We start from the raw sequence: 18,850 nt of genomic DNA on the forward strand, positions 1-18,850 counted from the left end.
ACAGAAACAGCTGTGTAGGAAGAAAATGGGGGTGAGGAACAACCTCTGCTAACTGGGTGAAGTTGACTAAGACAGTTTCATTTTAAAAGTCCTACACCATGGGAAGCCTGAGCACAGGCACAAATTTCAAGGCAGATGGGTTTCGAGATGTGCTGTCCAAGCTCTTCTGAAGAAGCACAAAGAAATGGGCAATGTTATGGACCATAGACGGGAAAGTTAGTGCAGCAGATGACAGACACAGTGTGCTTACTCCCCTTCACACTCAGAAGATGTCCCAAAGTGCCATCAGCTCAAACCTGGGAGGAAAAAGTTGGACCCCAGTACACACATGTACTGTCCAGAAAAGTCTGGTCAGAAATGGTCTTCATGGATGATCCCGACCAAAAAGACATACCTCTGGTGTGAAAACAAGGCCAAGCGACTCAACCATGCACAGCAACATAGGAACTGGGGTGCAGAGAAATGGCATCAGGTTCTCTGGACGGACGAGTCAAAATTTTAAATATTTGGCTGTAGCAGAAGACAGTTTGTTTGCTATATCCACAGAAGGATAGTGGTTAGTTATCCAAGATATTTGGAAGAACTTACTTACCGAGTTCCTTAAAAAAACTGTGTGCAAGTGCACTTAGAATAATTAATGCGGGTATGAAAAAATGCTGCAAAGTAAGAATGTTTTAAAAAAGAGAAATGTAGATGTACAGTATACAACAGAAGTGATTACACCCCTATGTAATATCACTTAAATGTCAAATTATTCAAAATTGTATCACCTTAAAGTAATTGCATTGCTTCTAAGTTTTACAGTAGGGCATTTGCTCTTATGCAAAATTAAAAACTAACAATTTTGATTTACCTTATTAAAAATACCAGCCCCACAGTAGGAACACAAAGCAACAAAAGTCAGTACAACTTTCATTACTGAGATTGAAATCTTTTATTTTTTCAATGCTTTGTATCATGTCCACCTTTATTTTTGATAACAGACACAATCCTCCTCTGCATGGATGATACATATCGGGAGAGATGTTCTGCCATTCTTCAGAGACAATTTTTTTAAGCTGCTCTTTGCTAGAGGGGTTCTGTTGCTCTACATTTCTGTATAAAATACCCAAAAGGTGTTCTGTTAGATTCAAGTCAGGCAACATACTTGACCAGGTCATAGTTTTCAGGTCGGGTTCATCCGAAACATGGTGGACCCTATCTGAGTCGAACAAATGTATCTTGGTCTCATCTGACCAAAGAATATGCTCTCAATATTCATCAGGCTTCTATTCATGCTGTTTAGCAATGTTTCATCTTAAAATTTTGTGATGAAGATCAAGTAAGTTTTTTTTCTTTGACACTGTCCATAGAGGTTGACATTATGCAATGTCCTTTGCATGTTTGCATCATCTAGAAACTCCAATTTCATCACAGAAACTCCAATTACCATTGATAACCCCTGAGTCAAGTCTGATGAACCCGCCTGTCTGTTTTTCAGAGCTAGACTGTGCAAGTAGTGCACTCTCCACAGCATCATTTTAGAACGCCCACTGCAGCTCTGATTAGTGATACTATGTTATCTATGTTATACCTCCTGATTACTGCTGCCACTGTCTTTTCAACTGATTTTTAGTTGGTCACAGATCTTTCTGCATCCTTTTCCATCTTTGTAAAGTCTAGTTTCTAGATGATGCAAACATGCAGATAGAAACAACACATAGGTCCTAAACTGAGAGGTCTGGTGTCCACAGGTCATCTTATAACCATGCTCATGAAATTAGGCTAATTGGTAATCACTAGGGATACACCGAAATTTCGGCAGCCGAAATGTACGGCCGAAAAAGGGGCCTATCCGATTTCGGACGAAAGAGGGGCAAACCAGCATAAAATTACTTTCAAGAGTGTATTTGTATGTACGTGTTTAGAGGGAACGGTTCACAACCCCATCAACCCTGCTTTGACTGGTCATTTCCTTTAGCTTTTTCCCCTAACAGGAGATGCCTGTCAGAATATAAAGGCAAAGAACTCTCTGAGGATCTGGAAAAAAGAATTGTTGCTCTACATAAAGATGGCCTAAGCTATAAGATAATTGCCAAGACCCTGAAACTGAGCTGCAGCATGGTGGGCAAGACCATACAGCAGTTTTCAGGACAGATTCCACTCAGAACAGGCCTCGCCATGGTCGACCAAAGAAGTTGACTGCACATGCTCAGCGTCATATCCAGAGGTTGTCTTTGGGAAATAGACGTATGAGTGCTGCCAGCATTGCTGCAGAGGTTGAAGGGGTGGGGGGGTCAGTCAGTCATGGTTCAGACCATATGCCGCACTCTGCATCAAATTGGTCTACATGGCTGTTGTCCAAGAAGGAAGCCTCTTCTAAAGATGATGCACAAGAAAGCCCGTAAACAGTTTGCTGAAGACAAAGACATGATCCCCTCCCCCCTCCCTTCAGAGACTGGGCCGCATGGCAGTATTCCAACAGGATAACGACCCCATACACACCTCTAAGACGACCACTGCCTTGCTAAATAAACTGAGGGTAAAGGTGATGGACTGGCCAAGCATGTCTCCAGACCTAAACCATATTGAGCATCTGTGGGGCATCCTCAAATGGATGGTGGGGGAGCCCAAGGTCTCTAACATCCACCAGCTCCATGATGTCGTCATGGAGTGGAAGAGGACCCCAGTGGCAACCTGTAAAGCTCTGGTGAACTCCATGCCCAAGAGGGTTAAGGCAATGCTGGAAAATAATGGTGGCCACACAAAATATTGACACTTTGGGCCCAATTTGGACATTTCCACTTAGGGGTGTACTCACTTTTGTTGCCAACGGTTTAGACATTAATGGCTGTGTTTTTAATTATTTTGAGGGGACAGCACATTTACACTGTTATACAGGCTGTACACTTACTAATTTACATTATAGCATAGTGTCATTTCTTCAGTGTTGTCACATGAAAAGATATAATAAAATATTTACAAAAATATGAAGGGTGTACTCACTTTTGTGAGATACTGTATATATATATGTAGGGGCCTATTTAATGAAGGTCCGACAGACCTCGCTTAATGCGGAGAGCAATACGCTCTCCGCATTAAGCATTGCACCAGCAGCTCTTGTGAACTGCTGGTGCAACGCCGTCCCCTGCAGATTCGCGGCCGCCAGCAGTTGGGTGTCAATCAACCCAATTGTACTCGATCGGGTTGAATTACGGCGATGTCTGTCCACCTGCTCAGAACAGGCGGACAGGTTATGGAGCAGTGGTCTTTAGACTCGCCAGAAACACGGGCCCTCAAGCTCCATACGGAGCTTGATAAATGGACCCCGTAGAGTTAAATTAATCTTATAAATTATTATTTTCTATTTTACAATGATGACTACAAATTTTAAAAGATTTTAAAATCTATAAAGCAGGGACCAATTATACATTTATTAATATATTTTTTATTGGAATCAGTATATAAAGAACAATAAAAACATGCCTCAATAATTTTTATAATATTCAACTTAGTAAAAACTATAAATTGCATTCAATTTATATTAGCTTACTTACAAGTGTGTGGTCTTATTTAGAGAATCGCTACACTATTAACATTGTGTAGTTTTGCTATACTAGCTATATTTTTCGGCTACCATTATTCAGCTATCAGGTCCGCCAGTATATATAATTTCCATCACAATCTTCACATGTGTTTAAGCACAGCATATCACTCTATATATTAGTAAGCAACGGCTTCTATTTTACTTAGACCTATAACGTTAATTTAAAACTGGTGTGAACACAGTTGTGGACCTACCACTGAATTTGTAATACTGGATGAGATCTAGTGCTTGAGAACTAAATTAACATACAGTATGTTATAAGTGTTACACTAAATTTGGGACACTATCGGTTGATAATATAAATCCTTAATGGGGGAATCAGCCACACTGGTATCTCTAAGACAGCGTTACTACTGAAACTGCTAAGCATAAGTATTCGCTAAGAGCTGGATAAGATCTAATACTTGAGAACTAGATTCACGTATAGTATAAGTTTAACACAATATTTGGGATACTAACAGCTGACAATACAAGTCCTTAATGGGGGAATCAGCAACATTATTGCATCCAATTTATGTTAGCTTACTTTCAAGTGTGTGATCATATTTAGTGAATTGCTACGCTATTAACATTGTGTAGTCTTGAAATACTAGTTATATTTTCGGCTACCATTACTCAGCCATCAGGTCTGCCAGTGTATATAATTTCCTTCACATTCTTTACATGTGTTTAAGCACAACACATCACTCTATGGGGCCTATTTATCAAGCTCCGAATGGAGCTTGATGCCCCTTGTTTCTGGCGAGCCTGCAGGCTCGCCAGAAACAGCAGTTTCTAAAGACCACTGCTCCATAACCCTGACCGTCTGCTCTGAGCAGGTGGACAGACATCGCCGGAATTCAACCCGATCGAGTACGATTGGGTTTATTGACACCCCCTGCTGGTGGCCGATTGGCCGCAAGTCTGCAGGGGGCGGCGTTGGACCAGCAGCTCACAAAAGCTGCTGGTGCAATGCTGAATACGGAGAGCGTATTGCTCTCCGCATTCAGCGATGTCTGTCGAACCTGATCCGCACTGATCCGTATTTATTTTGGGTGCACTTTTTTCTTTTGATAGGGCTATTAGATTAGGTGTAATTAGTTTAAATATCTTGTATTTTGTTTTTTATTTTCTGTAATTTATTGTTTTGTTTTTTTGTAATTTAGCAAATTGTATTTAATTTATTTAATTGTATTTAATTTCGGTAAGTTATTTAATTGTAGTGCAGTGTTAAGTTCGGAACGGCAGATTAGGGGTTAAAAATGTTATTATAATGTTTGCGATGCGGGAGGGCCTCAGTTTAGGGGTTAATAGGTAGTTTATGGGTGTTAGTGTACTTTTTAACACTTTAGTTATGAGTTTTATGCTACGGCTTTGTAGTGTAAAACTCATAACTACTGACTTTAGAATGCGTTAGGAATCTTGACAGGATAGGATGTACCGCTCACTTTTTGGCCTCCTAGGACAAACTCATAATACCAGCACTATGGAAGTCCCATAGAAAAAAGGCTTTACGAAATTTACGTAAGTTGGTTTGCGTAACGCCAAAAAAGTGTGCGGTGCCCCTAAACCTGCAAGACTTGTAATACCAGCGGTAGTGAAAAAGAAGCGTTAGGACCTGTTAACGCTGCTTTTTCAGCTTACCACAAAACTCGTATTCTAGCCGTATGACTGCAAAAATGTATAAAATATAAACATAAAAATTACTTCTGCACTCTTTTTCAAGGGGTTTAGCATTTTGTCAGGAGCCTATTAAATTATCCTAAGACTAATAGAGATGTAAACTGAAATATACAATAAATAACTTACTTGATATTGTCAAGACAGCCAGATTCCGGTTTCAGTATAGCAGTGTGATGAAACATTTTATAAAGAGCAATCCCAAGGAATATTACATTAAGCTGCAATATAAAAAGCATTGTTACTAGGCAGTTTCAGATGAAAAACAATCACTGTATGTTGTAAAATATGAGATTCTTATAGGGAAATCAATCATTTATGTAGTTTTACAACTTCTAAATAAAAAAAAAAGTTTAAAATGCACCATGTAAAAGGTTAGAGACTGAAATAAATATGATTACTATTATTTATGGGAAAATTAATTTTATATATATATATATATATATATATATATATATATATATTAATACAGAGAGTAGAGCGCCCCACAACAAGAAATGTGTATAAGTGTATAATAAAACCAAAAGGATATGCTGATTCCAAATGGTAAAGCTGATTCAAAGATTCAGGGTTGCTGCCTCATGAGTTTCACGGTACTGGAAACCGGATAAAAGCTAAATAAAAAACATAAAGAAGAGACAAGGCAAGATCGTTGGAGAGACATATATGGTTTTCAGGTGCCCTTAACATACCTCCTTTTGTTTGAGGTCACATCTTGTGAGTTTTTAATTGTGACTGTAAATAAATATATTGTTTATATTAAAATACTGCACTTAGAGGGGTTGCGCCCTGTCTCTTCTTTATGTTATATATATATATATATATATATATATATACACGTAGATTCACTATAACAATAGAGAGAAACACGAAGAGGACATAGTAGTGTCCTCTCCAATGAAAGACAGGGATTTCAGCACTCCAAAAAATAACTATTTATAAGAAATTTCGAAAAATATCTAAAGTATTAAATATATTGGAGATAGGTGCTCCCCACTACAGCGTGAACTAGGCAGCGGCCGGGTCCCCTAAATAAAACCACACACGTAGAGTAAATTAATAAATTTTATTTGAAAGTGCAAATAAATTTAAATATAAAGTGTTTCAAAATATAAAAAAACACATAGAAAAAGCTGGCCAGCTCTCAACAGTTACTCATGATGCAGGTTATTAACCTTAGATAGAGGTAATAAAAAGTTATTTAGCAACACCCCACCCAGTGGGTAGCCCTGTGGTTGTACAGGAATCTGCTACCATGGATAGAAAAGGGGATCCATGCGCAATAACTAAGAACAACAGAATAGCATTGGCAACACCTCTCTCAGAGGATAACCCAAACTAGTTGGAAATGTGTTATCATGAGAAAAACACCTGAGGATCTATGCCTAATACTTCAAGTTATACAAAGAAAGTACATGTGAAATATTCAATGACATGTTAAACTTATTTACACATTCGTATTAATAAACAACACCCCTACCAGAGGGTAGCACCAATATAATAAAAAAGGTACCAGCTACCATGGTAAAGCATTTGGGGATCTATGTTTATAAAATACTACTTGCGTAATCACAGCAAATATGAACCATTTATATCATATGTATCAAGCAGGCAAAGATAGACATTTGAACCCTTAATATAGAGAGTTACTTGTTTTTCATTTCAACATATATTGAAACTGTTGCAACGGACCAAGTTACTTTATGAGGACATAACGGAGAAGGATCTCGTTATCCAGAAGTTACGTGTAAAGTATCTTTGGACTGTTGAGTCTAAGAATTTTTCAAATGGAATGCATCCTCTGGGAAATAAAGTAATAGAATGAACTCTATTTGCAACAGTTTCAATATATGTTGAAATGAAAAACAAGTAACTCTCTATATTAAGGGTTCAAATGTCTATCTTTGCCTGCTTGATACATATGATATAAATGGTTCATATTTGCTTTGATTACGCAAGTAGTATTTTATAAACATAGATCCCCAAATGCTTTACCATGGTAGCTGGTACCTTTTTTATTATATTGGTGCTACCCTCTGGTAGGGGTGTTGTTTATTAATACGAATGTGTAAATAAGTTTAACATGTCATTGAATATTTCACATGTACTTTCTTTGTATAACTTGAAGTATTAGGCATAGATCCTCAGGTGTTTTTCTCATGATAACACATTTCCAACTAGTTTGGGTTATCCTCTGAGAGAGGTGTTGCCAATGCTATTCTGTTGTTCTTAGTTATTGCTCATGGATCCCCTTTTCTATCCATGGTAGTAGATTCCTGTACAACCACAGGGCTACCCACTGGGTGGGGTGTTGCTAAATAACTTTTTATTACCTTTATCTAAGGTTAATAACCTGCATCATGAGTAACTGTTGAGAGCTGGACAGCTTTTTCTATGTGTTTTTTTTATATTTTGAAACACTTTATATTTAAATTTATTTGCACTTTCAAATAAAAAATTTTAATTTACTCTACGTGTGTGGTTTGATTTAGGGGACCCGGGCGCTGCCTAGTTCACGCTGTAGTGGGGAGCACCTATCTCCAATATATTTAATACTTTAGATATTTTTCTAAATTTCTTATAAATAGTTATTTTTTGGAGTGCTGAAATCCCTGTCTTTCATTGGAGAGGACACTACTGTGTCCTCTTCGTGTTTCTCTCTATTGTTATAGTGAATCTATATGTGTAACAGGGTCTGCACCCATGCATAAATTGTATAATACATATTATCCTACTCCCTAATAATTCAGTATACTATATATATATATATATATATATATATACACACATATATATATATATATATATATATATACACACATATATATATATATACATACACAGTATATATATATATATATATATATATATATGTGTGTGTATGCGTGTGTGTGAATGTGTATTAATTGCTGAAAAGATGAGTTAGAGGGAGTGTGAGGGATAAAGAAACATGTAATAGTTGGAGAAAAGAAGGTGAGAGAGTAAGGAGGAGATTGTGTGTGAGGTGGGTGGATGAAGAAGTAGTTACATGTGAGGAAGAGGGGGGATGAAAGGGTGACCAGATAATGTAAGGAAGAATGGGATGAAAGGGTGACCAGATAATGTAAGGAAGAATGGGATGAAAGGGTGACCAGATAATGTAAGGAAGAATGGGATGAAAGGGTGACCAGATAATGTAAGGAAGAATGGGATGAAAGGGTGACCAGATAATGTAAGGAAGAATGGGATGAAAGGGTGACCAGATAATGTAAGGAAGAATGAGATTAGATCTATACTATTTATAATAGGTGATATAATCAGTGATGTGACTGATGTTGTCATGCAAAGCTCCTAAGGGTGGAGTTGGCGCCGTTTTAGTTTGGAATTTCCTTGCTTTTATTATTTTATTTCCATCTAAAATTGAAATAAATAACAAACACTTTTATTTAGTATGAAGGGGTACTATTATATTATATTTTATATTAAAACTGCCATTTCAAGCAAAAGGTAGAACTAAGCTTCTTCACTATTGCGCCACAATTTATATAGGAAATAACAATAGTGGGAGAAACAGGGTAGTTCCCTGGGTATGTCTGAAGCTCTCTCACAACTTTCTAAGCATTTTAAACCTGCTGGTCTCACTAATTTAACTCACCAGCTGTATGCCTATGACGTTTATTTAAAGTTCACAATATACTTATTTACCTGACAGAAAAGCAATGATACTAAACTAGAGACAAATACAAGTTAAACTGTACTGAAAACATTTCATATAAGTGTCAGGTGCTCCCCTGTTAACATCCCACTCCCCTGTGAAATTCAGTATTTCAGAGGTTCAAAACTTTCAATGAAAGGCAACTCTTATCTCCCTGGGACTTTCAGGGTTAGCTATTATTTGGAGTATTTAAAGGGATGTGATACTTAAATGCAGAATCACTTGAAAATGATGCAGCATATCTGTTAAAAGCTAACTAGAAAATATCACCTGAACATCTCTGTTAAAAAGGGAAGATATTTTACCTCATAATTTCCTCAGTAGCTACATTCTATTGTAAACTGAATATAAGTTACCAATCAGGATGCATTGTCCAGGACTTGCATTGGAGCATGCATCTGTCACGTGCAGCACAGTCACTTTATATCCCTCTTCAGTTTAAGGAATTTTACTAAGAAATCTCTTGAGATTTCGGTGAAAATCCCTGACATCACAGTAAAGCACAGATTATGCCGATTGCTGGCTCCCCTTGCTGACAGGCTCCTGCCCAGCAGTTACATTGATCATCATACTCTACTGATCATTAAGCCATGTCAGCTGTAAAATTGGGTACAAATCCCATTTACAAGTCATCGATTTTTTTTTCTGAAAAACAGTACTTTTCTCTACATTAATTTAACTTTAGAACTGCTTGACCAATTTAATTGAAATTTTGCAGTTTTGTATTCAAAAATACCAAGTTTCAGCAAAATGAAATTCTATTGTTTCAAGTTAAATTTAAACAGAAATGTTGATCAAACTTCCACCTACTGGGCAAATATACACATAAATAAAACACAAGGAGGGGCTGCACTCTGAGGCTGGACTGGGTGCACATCCTATGACCCTGCAAGATGCTCATCTTTGGGTGCTCAATAGCACTCTCAGGAATCTGTGCTGTCCCCAGAGTCACATGCCTTTAACCCCAAATAAGTCTGGGTGCAAGGCCCATAGGAAAAATGACAAAATAAATTAATACAACACACATAGAAAGTCCAGCATTAAAAGCTTTTAATCTTAGCTGAGAGCTTACAAGCGAGTGTTGGACTTTCTCTGTTTATTGTATTAATTTACAACACTGCCTGTGACTCTGGGGACAGCACAGCTTCCTGATAGAGCTTTTTAGCACCCAGGGCTGAGCATATTGCAGGGTCATAGGATGTATATCCAGTCCAGCCTGAGAGTGTAGCTTCCTTCTATGTTTTGTATATGTCTAGGGTGATAACATAAGTCTGTGAACCCTTGACTTGTTCCCAGTTTGTTTGATTATAAAATATATATAATTTGGGTCCCCTAAAGCAAGAAAATTCCTTGGCTCTCCTCTTTGTAATATAACTTTTATATTTTTATATTAACTTGAATTGCAAATTTTTTTAGATTCATTTAATTAATTTCATTAAACAACATGTAATATATTTTAATTGTTATTTTAAACTAAAATAAACATAAACATCAGAACATAATAAATATATAATTAATATATACCAAATTGTAGAAAAACATACATGTTCTTCCAACTAATAAGCATGGTGATACACAATCTTGTAAACAGATATCTGCTTTCACAAGCTGAAAAAGTAACGTAATAAGAGTATTTTAAGTGTTTAATGCAATGTATTTCCTCCCTTACAATTGTAAAAACTGGTAGATAAATAATAGATAGATGATAGCTATTCATTCAAAGAAGAAAAAACACAATTTATGCTTACCTGATAAATTTATTTCTCTTGTGGTGTATCCAGTCCACGGATCATCCATTACTTGTGGGATATTCACATTCCCAACAGGAAGTTGCAAGAGGACACCCACAGCAGAGCTGTAATATAGCTCCTCCCTTAACTGTCATAGCCAGTCATTCGACCGAAAACAAGCCGAGAAAGGAGGAACCATAGGGTGCAGTGGTTACTGTAGTTTAAATTTAAAAATGACCTGCCTTAAAATGACAGGGCGGGCCGGGGACTGGATACACCCCAAGAGAAATAAATTTATCAGGTAAACATAAATTGTGTTTTCTCTTGTAAGGTGTATCCAGTCCACGGATCATCCATTACTTGTGGGATACCAATACCAAAGCTAAAGTACACGGATGAAGGGAGGGACAAGGCAGGTACTTAAATGGAAGGAACCACTGCCTGTAAAACCTTTCTCCCAAATATAGCCTCCGAAGAAGCAAAAGTATCAAATTTGTAAAATTTTGAAAAAGTATGAAGCGAAGACCAAGACTCCGCCTTGCAAATCTGTTCAACAGAAGCCTCATTTTTAAAGGCCCAAGTGGAAGCCACAGCTCTAGTGGAATGAGCTGTAATCCTTTCAGGAGGCTGCTGTCCAGCAGTCTCATAGGCTAAGCGGATTATGCTTCTTAGCCAAAAAGAAAGAGAGGTTGCCGAAGCCTTTTGACCACTCCTCTGTCCAGAGTAGACAACAAACAAAGCAGATGTTTGACGAAAATCTTTAGTAGCTTGTAAGTAAAACTTTAAAGCACAGACCACGTCCAGATTGTGTAATAGACGTTCCTTCTTCGAAGAAGGATTAGGACACAAGGATGGAACAACAATCTCTTGATTGATATTCTTGTTAGATACCACCTTAGGTAAGAACCCAGGTTTGGTACGCAGGACTACCTTATCCGTATGAAAAATCAGATAAGGAGAATCACATTATAAGGCAGATAGCTCAGAGACTCTACGAGCTGAGGAAATAGCTACCAAAAAGAAAAAAGAACTTTCCAAGATAAAAGTTTGATATCTATGGAATGAAGAGGTTCAAACGGAACTCCTTGAAGAACCTTAAGAACCAAATTTAAGCTCCATGGTGGAGCAACAGGTTTAAACACAGGCTTGATTCTAACTAAAGCCTGACAAAATGCCTGAACATCTGAAACATCTGCCAGACGCTTGTGCAAAAGAATAGACAGAACAGAAATCTGTCCCTTTAAGGAACTGTCGAGGTGAATTTCTCTAGTAGGAGAAAAAGAAAAAGAGCGCATCCACGATCTAAGTGCAGTAAATAGGTATACAGTTTATTGAATCGATAAGACACATATAAAATTTACACTCACAAAGGTGCCCTCAAACATATGAGGTATGTTCGTTCCTTAAAAGTTGTACACAGCACGCTACTCCAGCACAATCAAACCTCCTTATAGTCCCCTTTCGTGTAGGTGATATACAGTACAATCAGATATTTCAGGATATTTCGTAGAGCTAAGTGTGCTGTGAGCTACGTTGTGTATAGAGGAAATCTTGTGAAAGATCAGTTTGAAAAACAAACTATAAAAGCCGGCTAATAGTTTGAATCAAACAGCATTCACAGTCCCTTCTCCTCACACGTCAGATTATGGGCGTGGCCTTACGCGTTTCGCGGGCTCCTCCCGCTTCGTCAGAGGCTTTAAGGAACTAGCTGACAATCCTTTTTCCAAACCTTCTTGGAGAAAAGATAATATCCTGGGAATCCTGACCTTACTCCATGAGTAACCCTTGGATTCACACCAATAAAGATATTTACGCCATATCTTATGTTAAATTTTCCTGGTGACAGGCTTTCGTGCCTGTATTAAGGTATCAATAACTGACTTGAGAAGCCACATTTTGATAAAATCAAGCGTTCAATCTCCAGGCAGTCAGCCTCAGAGAAATTAGATTTGGATGGTTGAAAGGACCCTGAAGTAGAAGGTCCTGTCTCAGAGGCAGAGACCATGGTGGAAAGGATGACATGTCCACTAGATCTGCATACCAGGTCCTGCGTGGCCACGCAGGTGCTATCAGAATCACTGATGCTCTCTCCTGCTTGATCTTGGCAATCAGTCGAGGGAGCAGAGGAAACGGTGGAAACACATAAGCCAGGTTGAAAGACCAGGGCGCTGCTAGAGCATGTATCAGTGTCGCCTTGGGATCCCTGGACCTGGATCCGTAACACGGAAGCTTGCCGTTCTGGCGAGACGCCATGAGATCCAGTTCTGGTTTGCCCCAACGATGAATCAGTTGTGCAAAAACCTACGGATGGAGTTCCCACTCTCCCGGATGAAAAGTCTGACGACTTAGAAAATCCGCCTCCCAGTTCTCTACACCTGGGATATGGATAGCTGATAGGTGGCAAGAGTGAATCTCTGCCCAGCGAATTATTTTTGAAACTTCTAACATCTCTAGGGAACTTCTTGTTCCCCTTTGATGGTTGATGTAAGCTACAGTCGTGATGTTGTCCGACTGAAATCTGATGTACCTCAGAGTTGCTAACTGAGGCCAAGCCTAAAGAGCATTGAATATCGCGCTTAGTTCCAGAATATTTATTGGAAGGAGAGACTCCTCCTGAGTCCACGATCCCTGAGCCTTCAGAGAATTCCAGACTGCACCCCAACCTAGAAGGCTGGCATCTGTTGTTACAATTGTCCAATCTGGCCTGCGAAAGGTCATACCTTTGGACAGATGGACCCAAGATAGCCACCAGAGAAGAGAATCCCTGGTCTCTTGGTCCAGATTCAGTTGAGGGGACAAATCTGTGTAATCCCCGTTCCACTGACTGAGCATGCATAGTTGCAGCGGTCTGAGATGTAAGCGTGCAAACGGTACTCTGTCCATTGCCGCTACCATTAAGCCCATTACTTCCATACACTGAGCCACCGAAGGGCGCGGAATGGAATGAAGAACCCGGCAGGAATTTAGAAGCTTTGATAACCTGGACTCCGTCAGGTAAATTTTCATTTCTACAGAATCTATCAGAGTCCCTAGAAAGGAAACTCTTGTGAGTGGGGATAGAGAACTCTTTTCCTCGTTCACTTTCCACCCATGCGACCTCAGAAATGCCAGTACTACGTCCGTATGAGACTTGGCAATTTGGAAGTTTGACGCCTGTATCAGGATGTTGTCTAAATAAGGGGCTACTGCTATGCCCCGCGGCCTTAGGACCGCCAGAAGCGACCCTAGAACCTTTGTAAAGATTCTTGGGGCTGTAGCTAATCCAAAGGGAAGAGCTACAAACTGGTAATGCCTGTCTAGAAAGGCAAACCTGAGAAGCCGATGATGATCTTTGTGTATCGGAATGTGAAGATAAGCATCCTTTAGATCCACTGTAGTCATATATTGACCCTCCTGGATCATTGGTAGGATGGTACGAATAGTTTCCATCTTGAATGATGGAACTTTGAGGAATTTGTTTAAGATCTTTAGATCCAAAATTGGTCTGAAGGTTCCCTCTTTTTTGGGAACCACAAACAGATTTGAGTAAAAACCCTGTCCCTGTTCCTCCTTTGGAACTGGATGGATCACTCCCATAACTAGGAGGTCTCGTACACAGTGTAAGAATGCCTCTCTCTTTATCTGGTTTGCAGATAATTGTGAAAGGTGAAATCTCCCTTTTGGGGGGGAAGCTTTGAAGTCCAGGAGATATCCCTGGGATATAATTTCCAATGCCCAGGGATCCTGAACATCTCTTGCCCACGCCTGGGCGAAGAGTGAAAGTCTGCCCCCTACTAGATCCGTTACCGGATAGGGGGCCGTTCCTTCATGCTGTCTTAGAGGCAGCAGCAGGCTTTTTGGCCTGCTTACCTTTTTTCCAGGTCTGGATTGGTCTCCAGACCATCTTGGATTGAGCAAAAGTTCCCTCTTGTTTAGCATTAGAGGAAGTTGATGCCGCACCTGCCTTGAAGTTTCGAAAAGCACGAAAATTAGAATGTTTGGCCCTAGATTTGGACCTGTCCCGAGGAAGGGCATGACCTTTTCCTCCAATGATATCAGCAATAATCTCCTTCAAACCAGGCCCGAATAGGGTCTGCCCCTTGAAGGGAATGTTAAGTAGCTTAGATTTTGAAGTCACGTCAGCTGACCATGATCTAAGCCATAGCGCTCTGTGCGCCTGTATAGCAAAACCAGAATTCTTAGCCGTTAGTTTAGTCAAATGAATAATGGCATCAGAATAAAAGAATTGGCTAGCTTAAGTGCTCTAAGTTTGCCAAGTATGTCATCCAATGGAGTCGCTACCTGTAAAGCCTCTTCCAGAGACTCAAACCAGTACGCCGCAGTAGCAGTGACAGGGGCAATGCATGCAAGGGGCTGTAGGATAAAACCTTGTTGAATAAATATTTTCTTAAGGTAACCTCTAATTTTTTATCCATTGGATCTAAAAAAAAAAAGGCACAACTGTCCTCGACAGGGATAGTAGAACGCTTTACTAGAGTAGAAACTGCTCCCTCCACCTTAGGGACTGTCTGCCATAAGTCCCGTGTGGTGGCGTCTATTGGAAACATTTTTCTAAAAATAGGAGGGGAAGAGAACGGCACACCTGGTCTATCCCATTCCTTATTAATAATTTCTGTAAACCTTTTAGGTATTTGGAAAAACATCAGTACACACCGGCACTGCATAGTATTTATCCAGTCTACACAATTTCTCTGGCACTGCAATGGTATCACAGTCATTCAGAGCAGCTAAAACCTCCCTAAGCAACACGCGGAGGTGTTCAAGCTTAAATTTAAATGTAGAAATATTAGAATCAGGTATCTTTCCTGAGTCATTAACATCACCCACTGACTGAAGCTCTCTTTCCTCAGCTTCTGCATATTGTGAGGCAGTATCAGACATGGTTCTTAAAGCGTCAGTATGCTCTGCATTTTGTCTCACCCCAGAGCTATCTCGCTTACCTCTAAGTTCAGGTAGTCTGGCTAATACCGCTGACAGTGTATTATCCATGACTGCCACCATGTCTTGTAAAGTAAACGCTATGGGCACCCTAGATGTACTTGGCGCCATTTGAGCGTGAGTCCCTTAAGCGGGAGTCAAAGGGTCTGACACGTGGGGAAAGTTAGACGGCATAACTTCCCCCTCGTCAGATTCCTCTGGTGATAATTTTTTTTTTTTAAAAGACAGAAAATGATCTTTATTGCATAAAATGAAATCAGTACATTTGGTACACATTCTAAGAGGGGGTTCCACCATGGCTTTTAAACATAATAAACAAGGAGTTTCTTCTATGTCAGATATGTTTATACAGACTAGCAATGAGACTAGCAAGCTTGGAAAACACTTTAAATCAAGTTAACAAGCAAATATAAAAAACGGTACTGTGCCTTTAAGAGAAACAAATTTTGTCAGAATTTGAAAAACAGTGAAAAAATGCAGTAAATCAAACGAAATTTTTACAGTGTGTATAATAGGCTAACAGAGCATTGCACCCACTTGCAAATGGATGATTAACCCCTTAGATAAAAAAACGGATAAAAAAACGAAATAGACGTTTTTTAACAGTCACAACCGACTGCCACAGCAAGCTGTGGCCCTACCTTCCCCAATAAACGACTTTTGAAAGCCTTTGGGCCCTTTAGAGATGTCCTATAGCATTCAGAGGGCCTTTGAGGGAAGCTGGATGTCACAGTTTGTAATTTTAAGTGCACCAACTGTAACTTTTTATGCTACAACAGTGGAAAGCCTCAGGAAACTGTTTCTAGTCAAAATTTAAGCCAGCAATGTGGAAAAAACTAGGCCCCAATAAAGTTTTATCACCAAAGCATATATAAAAACGATTAAACATGCCAGCAAACGTTTTATATTGCAATATCATAAGGGTATTACCCCTGGGAGTAAGCATGATACCAGTCGTTATTAAATCACTGTATTCAGGCTTAACTTACATTAATCCGGTATCAGCAGCATTTTCTAGTGTTTTCCATCTCTAGAAAAAATTATAACTGCACATACCTGATAGCAGAATAAACTGCACGCCATTCTCTCGCTGAAGTTACCTCATCTGTGTAATCCCCTCAGACATATGTGAGAACAGCAATGGATCTTAGTTACAACCTGCTAAGATCATAGAAACCTCAGGCAGATTCTTCTTCTATTTACTGCCTGAGATAAAATAGCACAACTCCGGTACTATTTAAAAATAACAAACTTTTGATTGAAGAAAATAAACTAGCTATATTTAACCACTCTCTCCTACAACGTCCTTGCTTGTTGAGAGTTGCAAGAGAATGACTGGCTATGACAGTTAGGGGAGGAGCTATATTACAGCTCTGCTGTGGGTGTCCTCTTGCAACTTCCTGTTGGGAATGAGAATATCCCACAAGTAATGGATGATCCGTGGACTGGATACACCTTACAAGAGAAATATAAATTTTCAACACAAAAATAATGTAATTTTTTAATTGAGTATCCATTGCAACCTGTTTATTATTTAAAATACATACATTTAGGCAATACATTGGGCTATATTTCATTAAAAGAACTTATGTTGCTCAGATCTCTGAAGAATATAAGTTTAGTAATGACCAAAAGTCAGCTAAATAGCTCATTTTTTCTTTTGTCCAAGTCTAACCTGATAAAATGCTGTACTTTGATGATCACATTTTAAGATAAACTTTAGACATAGAGAGCACTTGACCCTATAAAAGACAAGCAAATATACATTTAACATGAACTACTATAACTTACCATAATTATTAAGGTAGCTGGTCCTATAAAGCTCCATATAAAGTATGTGTCAAGTCGAAGCCAGCACCTGTATATAAAAAAATAGATATATAATAAGAAATCATTACAAACTGCATACAACAGTTTGTATAATGTTTTATGATTCAATATATTCTGTGACTAATTATGAATTATCCTGGAGGGAAAATAAATGTGGCCTAGTTCTTTGTAATTTGTAAAATTAGCTCACATTTATCTAAGTTCTATATTATATCACTAATGTTGCATATTAAATTTTAGAAAACTGATCATATCTCAGGAAGCACATTTTAGACAAACCACAACTTCATTAGATGCAGGTATTCCAGTTTACATTAAAGTATATTATAGAATTTAAAAAATATCCACTGAAGAATGTATATGATTCATGATCACCAGATAAATTATTCATCTTTTAATTTTTTCCTACGTTTAATACTCTCCTATATCAAGGCTTGTAATAAATTACATTTCCATCAATACCCCATGCAAAGTGACAGAAATATAAAATAGGCACAGAGTAATGAAAAAAAGGAATATAAATTCATATGAGCATGAAAGTATGCTTAAAATATTGAGGTACCAGTTTAAAGTAGCGATCACGTAAAACAAAGTCAATGTGTTGAAGAAAGTTGAAGTGCCATATATTTGTTTTCTCATTATATAATTTATTTATTTTTTTTAAATATACTACGCTTACAGCACCCAACTAGCAACATTAAAAAAATGAAATACAAAAATAAATATATAAACAGTTTATGAAAAAAAAAACATTGCCCATCGTATTTAAAAGGAGTTTCATAGTGTTTCCTAGATCACAGTGTATTTTGTATTACAAAAAGGACAAATAACTTATTAAAAATGAGGAATGTGAGAAGGAAGAAACCTTCACTTTCTTTAAATAATTGCCAAATGTGTTTTTTATTTTATTTTTCCCTGTAACCAATAATATACATTTATTTGAAATAATTTTTATTGATATTTAAACAATACAAAAGAATAAACAAGACCTTCACAGAAGACATAGCTACTTAATGACAGATAGTTCAATGAGACCAATATTAGTAGACAGTAACTAAGATTTCCTAAAACCATTTAAGACATTTACACTTGTATTGCTATATAGATGGAATTAATTGGTCGATTACTCCTAAAATAACAGCCACCATGCATCTTGTCTGTCAGTTTGTCTGGGGGACCTGAGTGGGGTAAGGACACCCCCTCATTCCCATCTTAACCAAAAAAATTATGAAGGGGCGGAGCCAACATGCAATGGAACAAGACGCAGATCCTTGGAGCTCCTGATAATAAGTGTAAAAATGCCTAATAATACAGGGTAATTCACCCCAAAACAACATGCTGTATTCATCATAAACATCACTTACAAAATCAGCACCCGTGGCTGGTTGGGAACCCTTTGCTTTTGCTTGCCAA

At 38.3% G+C, this 18,850-nt stretch overlaps 1 protein-coding gene across 1 annotated transcript in view; it reads right to left on the reverse strand.

The window, feature by feature from the left end:
- Positions 1-18,850, reverse strand: part of ADGRL3 (adhesion G protein-coupled receptor L3) — a 1,741,359-nt gene that overhangs the window by 195,582 nt on the left and 1,526,927 nt on the right. Inside the window, exons 19-20 of the mRNA XM_053703187.1 lie at positions 17,399-17,465; positions 5,375-5,466 (exon numbers count right to left, since the gene is read on the reverse strand). Of these exons, the coding sequence (XP_053559162.1) occupies positions 5,375-5,466; positions 17,399-17,465 (159 nt within the window). The remainder of the gene's footprint in view (positions 1-5,374; positions 5,467-17,398; positions 17,466-18,850) is intronic.

Source organism: Bombina bombina, chromosome 2 (assembly GCF_027579735.1).
Source record: "Bombina bombina isolate aBomBom1 chromosome 2, aBomBom1.pri, whole genome shotgun sequence".
Classification (NCBI taxonomy): Eukaryota; Metazoa; Chordata; class Amphibia; order Anura; family Bombinatoridae; genus Bombina; species Bombina bombina.